This window comes from Limulus polyphemus, unplaced genomic scaffold (assembly GCF_000517525.1).
Source record: "Limulus polyphemus unplaced genomic scaffold, Limulus_polyphemus-2.1.2 Scaffold1480, whole genome shotgun sequence".
In the NCBI taxonomy this organism is placed as follows: domain Eukaryota; kingdom Metazoa; phylum Arthropoda; class Merostomata; order Xiphosura; family Limulidae; genus Limulus; species Limulus polyphemus.
Window position 1 is genome coordinate 27,689 of NW_013667090.1, and position 23,208 is coordinate 50,896.

Genomic DNA, 23,208 nt, shown 5'->3' on the forward strand with positions numbered 1-23,208 from the left:
TAATAAATGTTTTGTTTGGATATATAAGTTGTTCGGGTTTTTCAATCTAAAAAAAAAGTGACATTAATTTCTTGATGACCTATTACTTCAACCAAATGGTGATGCTGAGAAATCTTACGTGAGTGAAAAAAAAAGATACGTCTTAACAAACGAATGCCAAAGCTAGAAGTGATGATTGAACAATCAGTATAGAGGGAGCCAGCTGCACCAGGAGGTGGAGTCGCAATACAATATGGAAACCTGTGAAATTAGATGGGAGACTCAAGGCTAGTGGCAAGCATAAACATTTGCATATATAGAGAGCAGCGCTGAATCTGTAACTCTAGATGTGAGTGGAGTTTACATATCATGTCAGAAGGTGTTTTTGTACTTTTTAAAGTATGGTTTTAAAACTTAGAAGAGTTAAAAATTAAACAATTTTTAACCAGTGTTAAAAAATAAAATGGGTAAGTTAAATTTGCAGAAATAAATTTCTTATAGTAAAGGCTTGTTTTCAGGCACTTGTTGCTCCAATTATGCTTAATGACTCTTATTCAGGGTAGCAGGGATCTATAAATCCTATGCCATATAATTCGCTGTGGAGGAAATAGGAATACCCTGAGAAAACCTTATACTTATGTTGATAAAGCTCATGAATTTTAATCAATTTCCTCAGACTCTGTTTTCTCTATATGCTGGTATTATAATATGGAATATAAATCAAGAGTGTGCGAATATAATTTATGGAAAAAATATATATATTCCTGTTCCAATTTGGGCTGACCAGCTTTGTCACCTTATTTTACAAAAAACTCTGAAGTCAGTTGAGACTAGTGGCCAGGGCAACTGGGTGTGACTCAAACTGTCATTGTTTTTTAAATTTGCCAACAGTGAAACATATTCATCAACATTACATCTTAAACCCATGACTCTGCAATCCATATCACAATATGCTAGTTACTAGGCTATGCCAGGAAACATAAACTTATGTATTTACTACTTAATAGTATCTCTAAGTTTTACCATACTCAAAAGATTGAAAAATTATTTTTAAAATAACAGAAAATGCTTATGCTATCAGTTATTTTGTAAAATAAATTATGTAAACAAAACATAATACATGTGTTTTAATGATAGGTTTGTGTACGCTGAAGTGGCTAAAAGAAAATGAATGAAATATTTAAGATCTCAGTCAACTCATTATTAGTTTTAGACCCTATGATATACACTGGTTAGCATTTATTATTTTCCCAGATGTGTTGAATATCAGCAAACCATCGGAAATATGCATGTATGCAAAAATATATAGTGTACCCACCAATTGAATAAGATCCACAATTAAGGTTAAAAGTTAAATCATTATAGCCTTCATAACAACAGTACAGAGCTTTTATCACAGGTATGAGTGTGAAAGCAATATCTTGATTTATCAAGCTTACCTAGTACAAGGCGGGTGCAGTGGAAAATGTCTTTTATAAAAGTTAATATATCTAGGATACTTTGAGCTCTTTGGCACTGAAATACATAGTTTTATTACTATTTTTTTATGTAACTAATAGTTAATATCATGAAACTAAGAAAAAATTGTACACTAAATTTAAATAAATTTACCTGAATTTGTTAGGAGTAAACAGCTTTTAAATCCATTAGAGGAAACAGTTGAAGATTAAGCAGTCCAGAATGTTTAAGGCTCAACTGGAGCTTTTGCTCACAACTTTAGGTTCAAACTAAAAAAATTATGTTAGCGAAGTGGCTATTTCGATAATAGTCAGTTTATATTTGTCCAACCTTTGCTGTCATTTTGGTATACTTTTGAAATGGTGAAATTCATAATAAGTTTTGTATAAATATTAGGGAAGTATGAAAAGATAAGGATGGCATAATCATATATCTAATGAAGCTGTAGAAATATTTTAATAACTTGGGATGCAAACACTAACTGTGTACATGTGTGATTTCTATATCACATTTATTTAACGATGTAATAAAAAATATATTGTATTACTTTTTATAATCCTTATACAACCACAAATGATTATTAAGTGATGTTATTTAATTTCTTGATAAAGAATATACAACTTTTAAACTTAACTAATTGCTTTCCTTCTAACAGACTATCAGTTCTAAAGTATGGATGGCTTGCATGATTAACCCTTGTACAACTTTGCACAGATATCTTAAACAAACCAAACCAATTACCTGACTTTCTTCAGAACTGCCTGCATTTTTGTGATGTTAATTATATTTTGGTATTAAGCATTCACATTAAAAAAAAAAAAGGAATAAAAAGAAGGATTTAATTCTAGTCTTAAGAGGAAAATATCTGTTAAATGCTTAGTTTTATGGTTTTCAAAAAGTGAATTTTAATAAAACAATGTCACCCTTACTTTTCTGGAAAATCAGCATTCATAAGAGTACAGATGTTAGATTAAAACACACATGGCATATATATTCTGTTACCAACATTAAATTTTGGTATGATATGTGAACATATAATCATATACAAAGTATGAGTCATCAACACACTAGTTTTTAGTATCCATACTACATTCTGACACAAGCTTTAATGCAACTTACAGATGGTAAAAAGCTGAAACACAGTTGATTCTTCTTCTTAACTCCTTCAGTTCTTCAGTTTTAGACTAATTTTATATTTGTTTAGTTTTGTGTGTATGTTAGAAGCCTTTTCATAATTTATAAATAGAGACTTATTATTTTCTTATATACATAAAAACATTTTTTTAGTATATTACTTCCTGTTCATAAATAGAAAATATTTTCAAAAATTAACATTCTTATAATAGGTTATTTTCTTAAAACTTAAGTTGAACATGTCAAACCCTAAAATAGAAAGAAAAACACTTTTAAGCCAAAGAGCTTAATTATCTTTTGTTTGCTGTTAAGGATACAATTATGCAATAGGTTATTCAGGCCACCATGGTTTTCGTAAACTGATTTTTAGTGCTATAAATCCTCAGATTTACCTCCGAGTCACTGGGTGGCAATTATCCTCTTTTATAATAAACAATCTCATGCACATACTAATGGAGTTAATAGTTGTTTAAAAAAATAATAATGTTGTGATACAGTGAAAAAGACAACTTAACTTTGAATATTCTAATAAATTCTGATTATTAGCTGAGCATCGTTCCCTCAAGTGTTAGCTAAGTTAATAATCCATGATTGTAACATGTTCAATCCTTACTGAAGGTCATTTATGATATTGGTAATAAATGTTTTGTCAACCTCTCAACTTTCCCTGCTGTGCATGTTCAAAAACATGTTAACAAAACATCCACACTAGCAGCTATGGATATGATGAAATAGCTCATGATCCAGGACAAACAATTTATGGCTTGTGCCCACACTAATAAAACTAACAAAGCCATAAAGTGTTCCTAAAGTGAAATTGTTTGAATGTGCTCAAAGCTGATACATATGAAAGTGGCCGAAAACATGGGTCTGATCACGTCCAATGGGGCAATGCTTTTTACTTGTACTCTATAACTTAAAAGTAATATAATTATGTTTTTCAATGAAATGAAAAATAAACAGTGTTTTGATAATACACACTAATACGTAGATACATACATTTCTGGAAATAGCATGTATAGAATTTACTAAGTCAAAACACGGATCAAAAAATTCAGATGAGAGTACAGTGTTGGTGTTTGCTAATGTATTTCTAGTTTTACAGTAAGAATGTGGGAATCTGATAGCTGTTGTTGTTGTCATAATTAGTGACCTATACAATCACTAAAATCTAATTATTCATTGGCTAATAATCTTTTATGATTACTAATAACTAATTATTTAAATCTTACATTTCAGCTGTTAATCTGCAGCTATCTTCAGGAATTTCCTCAGAAGGAATGTTTCTGTGGTGTTAGTGGCTGGAATTCAATCTTGGGTCTTTTTAATAGAAAGCCTGGTATACTATCCACTCAAATAGGATCTTATCCATTAGAACTTGAACAAATTATCTATTTCAATGCTTTTAAGTGGGGGTATTGAAATGCTAGATTTATATTTATAGACACAAAAAACACGTCGTTTTGTGTTATTACTTATTTATCGTATGAACATAAATTCATATTTAATATTTAACAAATAATTATGCTCTCAAATTGAAAAAGTATTAAATAAAATAATTATTTGTGAATTTATTTCCAATATTCACAAATTACTATGCAATATTTCTGACTTTAAATTACTATACTATCAATGATGTTGTTGCTTACCTAACTCTCAAAACACTTACTTATTATCTGTTAGATATAAACAACTGTTTAAGTTTAATGGGAGTGTTATGATTTAATGGTTTATGTATACCACAAGTGTTAAAGTTAGTTATTTTTTAAATCATAAGTTATGTAGTTCAGTTGTTGTGAACTGGTGATTGTTATGCATGATGTTACTAGAACCTTCTAAGTTTTCTTGTTGTTTTAATTCAGTATTACTGCATAATAATATCTTGCATCCAAAATGTAGTTCGATAGAATAGAAAGATCTAGTCTGCGTGATTGTGAGTTTGTGCAGCTATTGAGGCAATGATGGACATTGCAGATGTGGCTATCAAAGATGCAGAACCAGCAGATGGTGACTTTGTCATAGAAAATGAAGACCTGGTAGATCTAAGATGCTGGGTGGAGGTGAGACAGAAATATGTTAATATCAGTGAAGAACTGACTGACAAGCAGAAGAATGAGCTACATGATGTACTATGACAGTATACAGATGTCTTCACAGATATACAAGACAGACAGACCTTGTGCACCACAAGATTGAGACCATAATCAGAGATCTAGTCAGGGATCGAGCAAGAAGTCGAAGTCATGTTAGAGGCCAGAATCATTGAGCCTTTGAATTCAGCCTACTGTTTACCAGTGATATTCGTGAAGAAGCAGGACAGGTCAAACCACTTCTGCATAGATTTCTGAAAGCTGAACCTTGTGACAAAGTTCAACTCTGAACCTATAGGCAACCTGGAGGCTATCAATGGCAAAACTAGATGGGGCCAAGTTATCTACCAAGATGGACCATGGTAAAGGTTATTGGCAGATCCCAATGGAGATAGAATCTAAAGAGAAGGCACCTTTGTGACACGAGATGGATGCTACCAATTCAAGATGATGCTGTATATGATAAGTCAACTTAGCAGTGACATTCAACCACATGATGAGAAAGATGTTGCATAAAACCACCAACATTGAGCATTATGTGGACAACATTCTCACCCACACAGCCAAATGGGAAGACCACCTGAAGAAACTCAGAGAGCTGTTCAGGCAAGTGAGGGCAGCAGGTCTGACCATCAGACAATCTAAGTGCTACACTGATTATTCTGTGCTGGACTTTGTTGTACACAAGGTGGGCAACCCAAAGATAGCCAGGGAAGAGGAGAAGCTAACCTGCATACAAAATGTGCCAGCTCCAACGATCAAGCAGCAAGTCATATCCTTCCAGGGGTTTGTGGGATACTATAGGAAGTAAATCCCAAACTATGCTGAAGTCACTGCATCACTGATTTACCTGACCAAGAAAGGTCAGCCCAACAAGGTGAAGTGGGAATAACCACAGCAGATGGAATTCCAGAAGTTGAAGAATGTGTTAGGAAGTTTATCAATCCTTAGAATACCATACCTCAACAAACTGTTCATTGTTCAGGCAGATTTTTCAGACATTCGAATTGGAGCTGTACTTCTGCATGAACATGTAGATGGACTGTTTCCCATAATGTACATTGTAAAAATCTGTCGAGTGGTGAGAACTACTACTCTGTAGAACTACCTCTATAGGAAAGAGTTCATCATCCAGACAGACCATCAACCCCTTGCATACATCCAGAGGTGGAAAATCAACAGTGTGAGGATCATGAGGTGGGTTTTGTACCTCCATAACTACCAGTTCCACATTTAAGCCATCAAGGATACTGCAAATGTTGATGCAGACTGTAAGAGTAGACTTTGTATATAGTATAAAATAATATACTGAACATATTTTTCTTAAAGAGAGGCTTATTGTTAGATATACACAACTATTTAAGCTTAATGTGAGTGTTATGATTTAGATGGTTTAATTATAGCATGAGTGATAAATTTAGTTATTTTTTGAAGTGACAGGTTATCGAAAGCTTGTTTATGTAATTGTTTTCAAATCATACATTGTGTAGTTAAATTGTTGTGAATTGGTGATTGTTATATTATTGTGTAATGTTACTAGAACCTTCCGAGTTTTTCTTGTTATTTTAATTGAGTATTACTGCATCATAATATCTCAAAGTGTGTACAACATTCTAGACCTCTGTCGGGCTATAAATATGCCTCCAAAATGTAGTTTGATAGAATAGATCTAGTCTGCTTGATTGTGAGTTTAGCTGTAAAGAGCATATAGTAGTGATTTTTAAAGTGAAATTATCACAGACTGTATTACAACAACAGAACAAAAAAGAAAAATTTGACTTGACAATTGTCTTCTAAATTAATTGAACCAGCCTGTGTGGACTTTGATGGAAAAAAAAAAGACAATTATTTAAAGCTCTAGATACAACTGTGGTAAACGACAGTTGTAGTGGTGATTTTAAAATGAAACTGTCACAGACTGTCTTGTAATAACAGAGCAGGAAGAATAATTCATCTTGTCAAATTGTGTTCTAAAATTAACTGAGCCAGCCTGTGTGGACTTTGATGAAAAAGAGACAATTATTTAAAGCTCTTGATACAACTGAAATAATCAATAGTGTAACAAACATTTGTATGTACGTTTGACTTGTTTTAATATATTATTTTAAAACCAGTGGACTTCGTGCTATTTATTTATTGTTAAAATTTATTGCCAACAAGTCACAGACACATACAGTAAAGAATCCAGGCTATAAGTAAAACCTGACAATATAACGTTTTTCAGAGCATTATACCTTGTTTTCATAATACCATACAGTTCATCATTGTACACTTTTGTACTGTTGCTCCAAAGTTCCTATATTAATATTTAAAATTCAACCAAGTTGTATGGTCACCTTTTAATCTTCTCAGTTCTTGCATAAGGCCATAAAGCATCAAGAATGTTCATATCAAGACTATGTACAAACAAGCCATGGTTGTGAGTGTTCCATTGGCTATTTTACTATTAAAATATTGTTTCACCACATTTGGTTTATGTTTGGGATCACTGTTTTGGTAGAAGATGAATCCTTACCCAATGAATCATTTTGCCGAGGGTACGGCATGATGGATCAGAATTTGTCTGTGTTTGTTAGCATTCATAGTGTCATCAATTTTGTGAAGATCAACAACACTGTTAATTGGGACATAGTCTCAAATCCATACTAATACCCTACCACATCATTGTACATGTTGTACAATGACTATGATACCATTCTCCCCTCCACCATTAAACAAACTCTCACCAACTGTTGTGAACAACTTGAATTTGAATTTATATGAATATATACAATTTGGGTCATTCCTTTGCTTGTAGTGCAATGTCTATTTCAAGTTTTGATTTGGTTATCTCTTATCTGCAGCAATTTTTGCACAACCACACATACATTAAGACCACTTCAGGCTAATGAGTATCTTACTCTTTATAAGGTAACATTCACATCTGCAGGTCATTGTAAAGATCTGTACTAGACTATCATTTATCTCATAAATAACATACCCTGAGATAACTTTTTTCTTGGAAAATTTCAGTCTTTTATCTCAACCACTTCTATAATTAACAGTGCAAGTTTCACATACCCTTTTCTGATTCTTGCATACAGCTCCTATATAAACAGTTTTTTGACCAGCCAAAACTTTGATTTTTGCACATTTGCCATGTAGCATTTAGCTTGAGAGCCATGGCTGTATTCTTACCAGTATTTGTTTAAACACTTTATATTGTTTTCATACTTTCTAACTGGTTGAGTGACAGTCAATCACAGTGTAAGCTATCAATACCACTGTATTCTGGCACAGTTAACTTTCACATGATTATGGAGCAATATTCCCAGAGTATTTACCTTTTCCTCATTGTTTCCATAATAAAATTCAGAAATGCTGATACACCCATGGTATTGAAAAAGTTAAAGTTATGACTTGTAAATTGAGTTATGTGACATATTTTATCTCATTCTTTAAAATTATTTAGATAATAAGCAAGCAACATAGAAACCATAAACTACTAATCAAAATAACTAACTGCTGTAGGATATAATGGTTTTGATATCTAAAGTTAGGCATTTGTCACAGGGAGTTTTAATATCATATTAAAAGGACTTAGCTGAGTGATTAGAATATTCTTTAAGAGTATGAGAAATGATCTGAACAATATAAAAATGGCAGCTAGATTGGTATAGTCTGTTGCTGATTCGTTCTTAAGTTTTATAAATTTTGAGTTTTTGTTTCAAAGTACTGAAGTACTAGAGACATAAGTTAGTAAGTAAGTGATAAATATTATTCATTTGTGAACTTAGAACTATCCTTTGATTATCATTCTTTAGACTGAAGAAATTGTAGGACTTTCAGTTACAGAAATAAAATGCTTTTCTTTCACTAATTGAATGTGCATGGGTCCATTGGACCAATCTCTTATTGGAAAAAGAATATTGGCTATAATTTGAATTCACTAAGTGTATCAACATGACATGTGGGAAACTTTTTGTAAAATGTACAAGTTTGCTGTACAAAAAAAAAAAGAGTTACACAGACATTTGTATTCAAAACATTCAAACTTTAACAAGTTATGGTGCAAAGTAATGTTCCTATGAATAATAAAAATAGTTTTGCCCATCATATAGTGTGCATACTGTACTTATATTATCTCTAAAAGTTCCAAAATGCATATCTACAGTTATTTTAAAAATCCCTGTACATTATATCTAGTATTTACTCTCCTCTACCATGAACTGTCACTAAATCATCAATGTAGGATAAAATGAATAGTAAATAACACTGGCATCAAATACATAATACCACATTGAATGGCACTCTGTAAAAGGTCGTAGCATGTGCACTTTAACTATGCAAATATGGTTAAGTGGCATGTAGTTTTCATTATTTTTTACCAAATAATTAAACAGAACCCACTTGCTGATAGAAACTATTACATACCTTGGACCACGTTTTGCAAGATCAGGCATGTAGGATAAATAATTTTCCTTTTGTAGCAATAGTTTTTCAAGATTTTGTTGCAAAATTTAGTAACTGGGAAAGAGACTTTGAAAGCATTAGACCTACAAACATTCTCCTTCTTTTGATTAGAGTACATAATTCAACTGTATACTATTTGATTTTTTTGTTGGTGTTGATCTTGCATGTTTTTTCAAGTAGTCTCTGATTTCATACTGTTGCTTAGAAAAGATATAAAGAATGAATATCTGAAAAATATTGCTATCAAGAAGATGATTGAATGTGTTAATACTTAAAAAAAAGCTGAATTCTGCTCATAACCATCCCTGCAATATGCTAAATATTATTATCCTTTTCTCCTCACAGAAATTTGATGTCTGTATCTAAACACTTTATTGTGCTATATTGAATTATACAAAAATACCTTTGGTAATTGATAAAAATATAGCTTTGTTTCAAACTTCCTGCTTGTGGTAAACCATCTTGACTAAAATCACTATGAACAGTTTTTGTCCCTAATTTTAGTGCTAAACATCGGGTTAGTATCATTACTCGTATATGAAATACAATGAGAGCAAAAGTTATCATTCCAATTTTGTGAACAGATAAAATTTCACTTTTAGTATTTGTTTTTATTTGCATTTGTTTGTAGGTTATATCTATACTTCAAAACTTGATTAATAACAAAATTGCATGGGACATCCTTTATCACTATCTACATTGCATATATATTTACAAGGATAAAAATTCTGTTTTACTGATACACACACAGAGGAACATTTGATTTTATTAGTTAATGAAGAGTAACACAATTGGTGGTATATATCTTCTTATTTCTTTAGTATTTTAGTATAATAGTATAATTAAAAAAGCTTAAAATTCTATTTCTATTTAATTTATTTAATTTGCTTTTTCATGATTTTGTTATGTATGTTATCCCGAGTTATCCAAATAATTTTTGTTGTTAATCACAAAGCTACATAATGAGATATCTATATTGTACCCACCACAGGTATTGAAACCACTTTTTTTTTTTTTTGATAATGCATCATAAGCCTTCAGACATACCACTGAGTCTCTGGGTGAGTGGGGGGTTACTTCTTCAAAAAAACAGGGGATTTATTATTTAAAAAAAACAACTTAGCAATCAATTTTGATAGAGTACACATTTTTTCTTTTTAATTACGTAATGTAGCAAACTTCCACACACACAAAAAAAAGGAATTAATATTAAAAGTGCTAATGCAGTAAGTTATCATACTTAATTTATTACTGTACATCAAAAGAAATGGTCATACAAATTTGTTTATGTAGTCAATACATCATTTTTAAAATGAATTTTCAGAATAGTAACTCTTTGAACCTATCTCATTTTGATATTGGTAGCTTTCAATTAGGATGAGTGCATATTTTTTATGTATGGCTCAATATAAGTTATGGCCTTAAATCAAATGATGCAAGCATCAATTTAATTTGGAATATATAAATTAGTGGGCTGGTTATGAGGATTGCCAAGCCTTTGAACAAAACTCCTCCCCCTGCACATAATAACAGGTACTGTGCCAGTCTGTGATGTAAACAGCATTACACTATATCCCTCTACCAACAGGAGGTTAACACATTTGAATCACAAGCATAATAAAAATACGAGTCCATTTCACAATAAGACTGAAAACAAAAAAAGAACCTTGACACAACGGTTTATAAGTCACTTAAGCCATCAAGACAGTGCTCTGCTAGCAGCTAGCAGCAAAGCAAGTAGAATTTTAGAGTGTTTACTTATAAACTTAATGATTACAAGTCAAAGGAAGTAATCATCTCAATATATGAATAACCAGTTAAACCTCATTTAGAATACTGTTTACAGTTTTGGTTTTCTTATTTAAGGAAGGATATTGACTTATTAGAAAGAGCTTAAAGGAGGGCTACTAGGATGATTCCAGAGAAGGAAGGCATATCTTATAAGGATAGGTTGAGATTTCTCAAATTATTTTTCTTTTTGAAAAGAAGGGCAAAAAGGGTAAAAAATATCCAAGGAAACCAACAGGACAAAGGCTTTTAATTTCTCTGTCTATATTATGAAGATAATAAGACAAAAGTTTAAAATTTGGAAAAAAATACAGGCTTGATTCAAAGACAGATTTACTTTTCCAAAACAGAGAATAGCTTATGAACTAAGCTGCCACTGGCAATAGTGATAGCCAGCATTTAACCCTATCATGATAACCACCTGTATTTTATAGAACTTTGTAACCACCATATAACCATAATGGTATACACACTATAACTCTGAAAGTACTTGTTGTTCCTTCACAAAATTTGGCAAGTTTTGAGTAAATTTTAAGTCTTTCATAAACAAAGAATCAGAATTTTTAATTAAGTATTTTTACTAAAACATTCTGTTTAATTATATTGTGTCAGAGTGTTGACTGCTCCAAGTGCAAAGTGATTTTCATATTAAGATTAAGCATACTTTTCTTCATCTGACAGTTTCAAATTTTGTTTTCATAATCCCCAAAATCTCCTAAATAAATATCTAATGTTTTTGAAAAAATATTTTATCTGCTATTTTCTCTACCCTAACTCTATAGGAGGTTGGTCAAATTGACCAACCTTGTGACCACAGAAAAAAAATCTAAGTAATTCTAAATTACTCTTTTTTTTCTTTCTAGAATGACCTCAAATTGTAACACGAAATTTGATTTTTTTATCCTAAATAACTTAAAAATCATAACAGTATACATCCATTTATACTTAAATTTTATTGTCTCATTGACCTTTGAACAGTATCTAAGCTAATAATCCTGCCTTAACATTTGAAATTACTTGGCGAACATGCAGCTCATGTTAACCTATCAAATTACATAACACATGGGCTGCTTGTAAGCGTACCTCGTGAGAAAAGTATATTATTATTTATTGTACCTAATCTAATCTATAAATTTTCTAATTTTTACATTTTAGTTACTTTTATAATAATTAATAAAGAATACACATGAAAAACAACAAATATAATACTTACCTGGGTCATCATGTTTTAGCTGTCAATTATAGATGACACTTAACCCTACTTTTTTTTATACTAATGATACATCTGCAATAAATATTTTTTATTTAATTAAATAATGCTCCAAAGAACACAGAGTAATAATGCATAAAGCAAAATATGTCCCATAACTATAACAATTATTCTGGCTTCCTAACTATGCAACAAGAGTAGTTAGAAATTCAGCTAAGCTTGTCAATGTCTTTTGTGTGGAAATTAAGCTTGAACTGGAAAAGAAACTGACAAGTACCTGTACAGAAAACAATGAAATATAATACATCATTTAACAGTTTGCAACTTTGGCTTTCTCTTAGTTATAAATGATATAACATTAAACATCAGAGAGACCTACTGGCAACTTGTGAAAGAAAGGATGTGGCAGGAGGTGTCTCATTTTCTAGTTTATGACTCTGGAACCAAATAAAAGTGAAGGCTATAAAAATTGTTTTGCCTGAGCAATAACCATTTTATAATGAGTAATTTACCTTGAATTCCAAATTTCCAGGAGGGGTGGTAAATAAATTAAAGAATATGGAAGACATAGATAACAAATGTTACAGTTCTCATACTATGGGAGATTGAGTTTTCTTTTTAAATATTTCATTACAAAAGTAAGAACTTAGAACTTAAATAATAATAACACAATTGCTGCTATGTGCCCCACCAGTAGTTCACAACCAACTTTTAGTTATGGACCACATGACACACCAGTGAGTTACATATTACAAGTGGCTTCAATGAGTTAATTAAACATAGTATAGTTACCCATACAGATATTAGACACCTGAGTTAAGTAAAAAAAGAAAAGTGTGGTTGGCACTAGAGTAGGAATTATTAATATTACTGGTGGCAGTGAACATGTTAAAATTTTATTTATTAACTATGTTTGATGCCATGTTTATTTATATATATATTGATAATAATGTAGTTTAATTAAATTTTGAATGTAACTCAATGAAAAGTTGTGACATGCACACTTTGACCTACCCAATGCGAAAGGGTTAAAACATGTTTACGAAACACATCAATGATTTTTTGAAAAATAAAGGGTAGGTTTAAAGTTTTGCAGGTATAGCCTTGAAAAACCAAATGATCCTTTGTTGTCCATATATTGTCATGAATTGAAATAAACAAGTTAAGAAACACATCTAAATGAAAACTTTAATATTTTGCAACATTTCAAACAGAGGCTCTTTGTCAGGCAGCATATCCCATAAATTTAATCCTAAGGTTATGGGTTCCCTTTTCTGTGCATGTCATGAGGTATTACTGAGTTACATTCAAAATCTAATTAAGCTTTATAACTTATGTTAGAATTAAAAATTTGATATTATCTATATTTTAATTCCTTTATTTTAATAGAAACCTTTAAAAAAATCTTAAACTTCAGTTTTGATGTCAAATGACACACGAACATTCACAAATCTTTACTCTGTAACTTGAATAATTCTACATTTACACAGAAACTAGGTTAATTGCTCTGTTTAAACATCCTTCTTTCAAATTCCTTAGGGTAAATTCTAAGAAAGGAAAAATAAACTCTGTAAATCCTTAACAGAATACACACCCATCTTCTACACTTGAGATTTCCGAGACACGTGTAAGTACATGTTAATAATGAATAGAAAGAGCTTATTATAAACAACAACCTCCCCATGGTTATTTTAAAATTGGCATGCACTATTTGTTAACAAGTACGTCAAACTGCTCTTAGCATTGTTGCTGCTTTTGTCCTCACTATCACTTAGCATTGTTTCTCACCTAGAAACATGTTAGTTACATAGACAGTTAAATTGTATTTAGGTTCCACTTTTAAATTTTAGTTAATTATGTGTTATTCATGTTTTCAAATGCATAACTGCAAGGCTTAAAATTTTTTAATGTAATCCAAACTTCACCTAACTTCATGAGGGTTAGTGCAGTGCGAGAGTGCAGCAACACTTTGCCAAAGCCAAAATTATCTCTGCCGAGGATACTGTAACATTACACACGAATGCCTGTTAATGTGTGTCTAGATGAATTATAAATGCGATAGAATAGAAAATGATAATATACATAAAAATAAACTGAAAAGGTAAAGGTGTGTAATTATGAATATAACCAAAATATCTTTTAAGATTATTTGATGAAAAAATTAAAGTATGTACATTTTTCTATTTCTTAATGTTAAACATTTCACTGCACTATATGATAATACATTTGTAATAGCTCAATTAGTAATATGGTAAAGAAAGTGAAAAATAAAATATGAACATTTACCTCAAAAAACTTTAGGAGGTTCTAGAGGTTATGCAAATGAAATTTGAAAACTGTAAGATGAAAAAAAAAGTATTTTTAATCTTAAAATCAAAATCACTTTGAACTGGACAATCAACATTCCGAGTGCAAACATTCACGAGCAAATTCCTGAACAAATCTTTAATTAAAATACTTAATTAAAAATCAGTACTATAGTAGTTACCCTTTGGGTATTATATCCTGCATCCTTAGGGTTAATGTAACAAATATAAACTGCTTGATGAAAAGAAGTTTGCCTAAAACGTTACAAAATAATACTGTTCCTTTATATGTGTGTGTTAATTATTTATTTTAATTGCTCACAAATAATGTTTCATGTCACCTATGGCAGATACTATTGGAATGTAGATAATTCTGATGAACAGTGAATTTGTAATAAAAATATGGGACCACATTACAACACCAGTAACACGGGAAAAATATATCCTCCAAAATTAATAGAAGATGAATATATATTTTACCAATCACTAGAAGAAGATATGTAACCCGCAACTCCTTTTTTTCTCCTTATCATCACATTTGTGTTGTCAACATCTAATGATACACAACTTTCCAGCATTAAGTACTTTGAGGCTAGTTTTTCTTGAAGGAGTCCTGCAATAACCTCGCCAGTTAATTTTCCAATTAAATTGGAATTAGAAAGTAATGCATGTACTATCTTTTCCTTGTTGTCATCAAAGTATGTCACTGCAGTAGAGTACAGTTTACTGTCAATGTCATTACTGCCATCAGTGGACAAGTTGAAAGCCCTAGTTTTAATGTTACTCACAATTCACTTAGTTGCACTGCTGGACATTTCTTCAGCTATTGCAGAGGTTTTGGTTCTAGAGCATCTCTATTGTTTAGTGATTTTCAAATCCCGAAACATTTTTGCAAATATTTTTGAAGCATGGTCCAAAACTGCCAAAGGAAGATCGTGTTCCACAATGAAGGAGGTGAAATTAACATCTTCCTAAATTGAAAATGTATTTCCAATCATACTTACCTCCTCTCAAACTTACAGCTATTACTCAACTGAAAGAGTTTCATCTTTGCCCATCTAAGCATTGGTGTGATTTTTTCTCGCTTCTTCCAGTCTTTTATACCCCACTTAATTTCCCTTGGCAATATTAATCTCATGACATTCTCCACCTAAATCAATGCACCCTCTATCCCAGTACTGTATATAAGCACTTCATTCAGATAATGTTATCACTTTTTCATGACAGACTCCATCACAGTCTCTAACACCAGCTCTTTGTGGAGGAGGGCAGGAGAGTGTAAGCGGAGGTAAGTGCTGTAGGAAATACATTTTCAATCTGAGAAAATGTTAACTTCCAATACTCCGCTCACACTCACAGCTAGAATCCCACATTAAGAAGGAAGAGGGACTGGTATGGGCATTTCCATACAGAAGGAATCTGCATAGATCATGAGTGTGTCAATAAAAGATTGCCACCCTAGTGGGGGAACCACACTACATCCAGAACAGGTATGCTCTTTACCCTGATCTTAGCTCCTGTAGCAAGGATGGAATAGTACAAGAATGATCATCACTATAGGTCAGCCCCATCAAGATAGCCAAGGTTCCACTACTCGGGGTTGGAATTAAGGGGTCTTTGTTCCTATATCCCACATTGGTAGCTGAGCTAGGGCAATTAGACCACATAGTCATATACTTTTGATTGGATCTCAACCTGTAGCCATAGAGTGATGCATTCCAAACCACTGGAATAATGATGAGAAAGTAAACAACACCAAAGCAGACATACCTTCACCTCCACCTGAAGAACCCCGAAAGGCAACACCACAGGCTTGGAATGATGGGATCATGTATGCTGTGCTCAACCAAAGAAGCAGAACTCAACCAGTCTGGAATTATGAATATTCATCCTCACTCCCCAATCAAGTGGGCAAGGAGTCTTCCACTTGCTCCTGGAATTATAGTGGGCCTCCTTCCCTGAACAATATGCTGAACTGATATTGATCAAAAAGAAGGGCCATGCAAACCCTAACTGGATAGCCGAGCATAAAATCTGAACCGGTGTTATGAGTAGGCTCCCGCTTATACTAGTTCTGCTCCTACCAACATCTGGGAACAAACATCCAGGGACCTGGGCAGGAGGGCCCCCAACTTCACCCTCTTCTCTAAGAGTGGAGGAATTCACTCTAACAATGCTGAAGGAAAAGCCTCTGTCCACCCCAGTGACTGGAAACTGGGTGTGGTAAGGACTCCCTAGCTCCACTAGTAGAATCTGGGGGGTAACGTGCATTGGAAACAGTCCAATAGGTGAACCAAGTTACCTACATTTTTAAAAGCAAATCGATTTATTCAATCCAAGGATCGGCAGAGACGAGCAGGATCCCTTTAGCTTTGCTCATGATAGTCCATGAGTGGTGGTCAGAATAGTATGGTAATACCACCTGGTGAGCTCCTAGGTGGTCTTATGAAACACCTCATTTCTACAGAGCCTGTTGCAACTGGTAGTAATTATAGTGAATAAGTGGTTGCTAGTGCATAACTGGTATGATAAGAACACACCTGTCTGGGCAACACTCGCAACAGAGTGGGATTCTGTGAAAACAAGGTAAGGGACTCATAAAGATAGAAATACAAATACTCACTCCTCTGGATAATCTAGCAGAACTAGTTAGGATAGCTGCAGGGGATAGGCAAAAACACTCAGAGGTATTGGGGGAGATCCACATAGCAGTCTGCACAGTGACCTTCAGCAGACAAATCGACCAGGCTGCTAAAGACATAAGAGAAATCTGATTAGATGTGACTCACAGAAGATGCCGTGCCTTCAAAGAGAGCAACAATAAAGTTTTGTCTAGTATTACTAAAGGTATAAATGCAGGCAACAAAACCTTCAAGATCCTCACTGAATATGCCCAAAATTGAAATCTGATGGGACATAGATAGAAAGAGTGAGCAGATGAATCAGAGACAAAGTGTTGGGTAAGAAGAACTGGTCTGAGGACATAGAGAGAACAAGAAAGTGGTCTGTGGATAAACAGCACAAATCACTTTGATAGGTGATGTCCATAGGTCAGCAGCCATGAAAAATAAACCTGCAGGTAAAAGGGATAGATGGCATATAAGAATCATGTCACAAACGTAGAGAAAGAACACATAACCTGAATCTACCTGTTAGGTAACTGGAATGGTGAGGAATCAGGAGAGTACTAGGGACTCAAAAGTATATAGTTGCGATAATGGAATGGTAGATGATAAGGCCACTATAAACAATGGTGATTGTGGAAGATGCAAAACCCCTGTCAAAGAGCCAAGTAAAAAAAAAGGATTGTGGTTAACACCACTGATTGAAAAGGGTTCAACTTCCTCTCAATCCAACACTGCCCATATGCAAGTCATTATCTTTGAGAAAAGTTACTTTTGGACATAGCAGAAACTGAGCCAGATACATGTCAACCCTATAAATTAAACCATAATGTTGTGTGAAAGACAGCATAACCTCTATTTCAGAAGTTGGAGCTTCTGGATATCCGGATGTACTATATCTGATCTTGGCTGCCTCCACTGAGAGAGCCTAAAGAGAAGTGGAAGTGTTCAACACACTAGAAGGGGCTACAGAAGCAGAAACCCGAGTGTAACCACCAATCTGGTGCAATCAACAGTATCTGACAATGGGTTGGAACAAATCACATTTCATACCCTAGGTAACATATGAAGTGGAGAGAAGGTTGAGAGTGATAATCCTGTCCAGATGGAAAGGTTCTCTTGCCAAGGCCCAAAGATGAGGTACTGGAGACCAATATGACAGTAGTTGGGTGATGCAATGAGAGACCAACCCACCAATAAGAGTTGCAAAATGAAAGCCAAACCAACTAAACATTGTGATGCGATCTATTCTGTTGGGAGAATCTGTTTGGATTGAGACAATGGACCTCCTACCACAGGCATCACTCGTAGAACATGGCAATCTATAAGGGTGATAAGATAAGACTAGTCCCGAGAAAGAAGGTCCAAAATTCGAAAATAAGGAGCCTTAGACTACATGCCTCCTTGATGAAAAACATAAGACACCACTGTAGAATAGTCAAAGCGAAACCTAAGGATTTACCCCTTAAGAAGCCCAGACCATGAGACCTAGCAAGTTGAAGAGCAAGAAGGATGAAAACATTGGGTAGGGAACCCCTTGTCATCCGTGCATACTCTGGAATTCCTGACTGTTGATATATGTACCCCATCCTTGAAGTAAGGCATTTGTGAAAAGAATGGAACTCTGGACAAGGTGGCAGTAGAGAAACTAATTTGTAGTAAAGTCCCGACTTAACCTCTCAAGATCAAAAAATAATCCAGACTAAGGAAACCAGGAAACAGATGTGTACAATCCCTGGTTGCTTAAAGACCAATAAAAGGATCACTTGTGTTCTTATCCCAAAGGCATGAACAATTTGAGTGATGCCCACATTCCCATTAGAGAAAGAACTATCCATGTAATGGGAGAAAGAATGTGGCATACTCTTCTACGGCATTGAGCAGGATGGGAAACAGCTGAGCCTGACTGAGAGCTGAGATTAAAAAAAAAAAGGTTGATGGCATATCGAATTGGTGCAAGAATAGATGTTGCAGTCCTGAAAGAGAAGCTTGCCTGAGTTGTATCTGAAAGTATAAGCAGGATGTGATAATTGAACAATTGATGAGATGTTGGCAGCTGTAACCAGTCATCCATGGAATGGTGTGTGCACAATACAATGGAATGAAGGGGACTCATATGATACAGCATAACCCATGTTACGCTTATGCGAAACTGAAGAAAAAACTCAGAACTGCAGTACCTGACCATTGTGCACCACAAAGACAACAAAGTGCAGATAGGAGCCAACTACAATCTCAGTAAAAAACCAACACAGATTGAGAAATGATTAACTTGTGAACCTTGGAGAACCTAGGCATTGATATAGAGAAGGAAGCTTGATGACTGGAAACCAATCACCTGTCTTCATAGGCCCAACAACTAACATGAATAAAAACAATGAAGAATTAGCCAGACTCTCTCACTACACCCAGGCCAACCAGACTCAGATAACCCTAAAACTAAGTTTCAAATCCCAATGAACTGTGGGGAGACAGAAATCCTACAGGTTGGGTGGATAATAGTGGGGAAGATGTGAACTGAACGACCAATTGCGACCCAAGGACCAAAGCTTCTGGACTTATGGGTAAGAATACCACACGTCCAGAAAATCTTGGAACCGAGCCCCCACAGCACCTGAAGGTATACAATAATCACTGAATCCACTGGTGATCCAACTAAGCAGTGGGAACCTTAGATATAGACAGAATCTATTCTGAGTACCAATGAACTGAGGAGCTGATGTTGAGGATCAGTACTCAAAAATAGGAGCAGAACTATGACCTCACTGTAGGAGCTGATGAAATTCGAGACTTCAACAATAACCAGGAGGAATGTAGAAGCCGAAAACTGAACCAATGTGCACGCTAATAATGGATCCAGCTCATCCTCAATGAAACTGGTGATCCCAAGAGAAGTGAAAGGAAACAAAATGTTGTAGGTAAATTGCAAGTCCATAGACTTACTCTTTCCCATCAAGAGAAATAGACCTACAAAGGTGAATTACAAACACTGCCTCAGAACCCCAAAATTGAGGGAGCAGAAATTATTTGAGTCGGAAAAATGCTTCCATCTAATGTGTTGATTAGGCCTAAATATCCCTTCATGTAACTAAAAAGTAAACCTTCCTGCATGAACCACAATTTCCATGTATGGAGAAAAATCCATCCTAGACCTTTCAGCCAAAAGTGAAGTTGCAGGCTCAAAAGCAACCAGGAAAAACAAATCAAAGGCAGCTTATCCCAAAATGGCCTCCTTTTTTGTTTTTCATAAGTCATTTAAAGACAGTGGTGATTATCATTGATTGGAACATCATCTTGTGAGGTAAAGTAAGTTGTTTTGTTAGGCAAAGCAACTGCGGGCCATCTGCCGCATCCACCCTAAGGAATCAATCTCCAGACCCCAACACTGCGAGTCCTTAAACTTACCACTGACCCACAGTGGGGCTGAAAATCCGACAGACTAACAGAAGGTACAGGAAAAAGTGAATCTAAGGTTTATACAAAATGACAAAGATCTCTCTCAAATGCAGCCTCAGAGCTCCTACGAGGACCACTGCAGACCCAAGTATATGTCTCCATCTCGACAGATATCAAAGGTAGGAGAGGAGAGACCCAATTGGTCTCCATGTCGAAAATAATAATCTGAGAATTTATACCATAATCGGCTTGCCAATCATAAGAAAGAAAAATTATTATTATTATTATTGTTACAAAACCAACTAGATAACATGATAATGTTCAAAATATCTTCGAACAATCATAATGCCTGAAAACCTGTTACTGACGCTTTATCGAGAAAAAATTATAACGTAATCTGAATGAAATGCTTATATACAGTTCCAGGATAGAGAGTGCATTGATGTAGGTAGAGTGTGTCATGAGACATATATTGTCAGGGGCAATTGAGTGGGGTATAAAAAACTGGAGCAAGTGAGAAAAAACCCGACCAATGCTTAGATGGGCAAAGATGAATCCATGGAAGGCGAGTAATAGCTATAAGTGGGAGAAGAGATATGTATATTTTGGAATAAACATTCCGCTGTGATCACATCATTTTCTGATTTGGTATTGGGTTTTTAAGAAAAACGAGTCCAGTTTAATTCCAGATGCCCTCAAATAATTTTGCTGGTATTTAGTAGTGTTGAGATGATTTTTTGTCATTTTCACCTCCATGAACAATGGACAAATCACAAACACAAATTTTACATCTTAAATAATTCATACCCTTTGAGGATCATACAGTATCACTGAATTTTATTGAATACTCATGCCTAAACTTCTTCTCACTATAAACTTTTTTTTGTTAGAATCATTAGGGACAAAGCAGAATCATATTTTGCCACCATCTTCCTCAAAAAATGATCAGTGCACCCTAAATGCTTACTACTTACACACTTTTTAACAGACTGTTTCAAGCATTTATAAGATTGAGAGGTAAAGCAGAGTGTTGAATTATTTCCAGAAAATTATTAGCAAGAAATAAGGTCAGTGAAAAAATTCTGAAATTATGCATAAAACCATGAAGCAACAACAATTTGTAAAGGCTTAAAATGAAAAAAAAATGTAAAAATTACACCTAAATCGTAACAGTTGGCAGGTTTGCAAAATTGTCACAACCTCCATAAGAATCCTTAAAATTGAACCAGCATGGCTTGCAGTATGTGTTAAATTCTGATTTGTTCAATTTTCTAATTACTGGGAATTCCTCACTGTATTTTGTGTTAAAATTTTGTTTATCTCTTATACTTGGATGCATATTTGGGTCACTGTCTTTTATTAATGTGAATTTGTTTGATAAAAATCTTAACAATAGCCAGGCCAGCTTGGTATACTTTTGGTTAAAAATTGTAACTGAAATAGTTTGTTACATTACAAGAAACACTATTGGCAGTTTTGATACAATTGGATTGTGTTTATAGAACTCAGGAAGTTATTCTTTTTGTAAAATATATCTTTGTTTATATTATGTCTAAAACAAACTACAAAAATATTTAATTTAACAGCATAAATTCGAAAATAAAAGTATGTTTCCAAAATTTCAGATTCAACTAATAAATCATTAATAAATTTGTACTTTTTGGCATTATTACAGTAATTAGTACACCAAAGTTCTACTGGTTCGCATCCCTGAATTTAGTTTTATATCTTTACCTAACAGATAAGGGAAAGATCTCAATTTTATTTGTCCTGCTTTGAGGAATTTTATATTAGTTGACATTTTAAGAATTACACTTATGTAAACAGCGTAAACTGTAATTTTTTTTTTACATTAATGCTTATAATAACAAACTGCCAGTATCTTATTTTATTTTTTGTGACATTCAGTTATGACATAATCAGTAAGATATGAAATAAATTTCCGTACACATCTTGAAAGGGTCATGACAATAAATTTGGACTAGATGAGATGTTATAGTATGTATAATCAAAAGACTACAGAAGACTTATTTCTGCATCTGAATACATTTTAAGTCTTTTTTTTTTTGATGAATTTTTTACAACTAACTCAATTTAGTTTAAAAAAAAGATGAAAATGCTGATCTTGACTTTACTAACTGCAAACTGACATATTTTCTACTACACGTTACATAACCAGAAGGTAATAAAAACTAAAATGTTACAACCTAAGTGAAAAATGATTCTTTGTTTTTGTAACAGGAAAGTAGCAATGTAGGTGTATTAGCAACAGACTACAAGAAACAGTTGTCAAGTAATTCTTTCTCACTTGAAACTGAGTCATTTTACCTTTTCTTACAACGTAACAGATTGCCTTCCTAAGAAATAAAACATCACACAATGCAAAGTTATCATTTGGCAATATTTTGTGAAATTACTCCAACTATTTTATAAAATGGTCAGAACAAATAAAAAATGCTTACTTTTTGCCTGCACAGAGGTTCTTTGGTTGGGGCTGAAAAAAGCAGAAGTATTAAGATACGTATTTAAGTCATGACATAAAATAAAAAAATTTATAATCAAACTTTGAAACATTTGAAACTATTACCTGAATATACAAGTATATATACATATATATATATATATATATGTATGTATGTATGTATGTATGTACACTGATTGGTCACAAGTAAATAGACACCTAATTCTTCGTCATTTAACTGATTTATGCTAACTAATTTGAGTTCACACAGCACTATATAAATGAAAATGGTCCACACACTAATTATCTT

At 33.5% G+C, this 23,208-nt stretch overlaps 1 protein-coding gene across 2 annotated transcripts in view; it reads right to left on the minus strand.

Moving 5' to 3' along the window:
* LOC106463780 (ubiquitin domain-containing protein UBFD1-like) overlaps window positions 1-23,208 on the minus strand; it is a 113,896-nt gene that overhangs the window by 20,855 nt on the left and 69,833 nt on the right. For both annotated transcript variants that reach the window (XM_013923847.2, XM_013923846.2), the window contains exon 5: window positions 22,900-22,931. In XM_013923847.2, coding sequence (XP_013779301.1) covers window positions 22,900-22,931 — 32 coding nt within the window. The remainder of the gene's footprint in view (window positions 1-22,899; window positions 22,932-23,208) is intronic.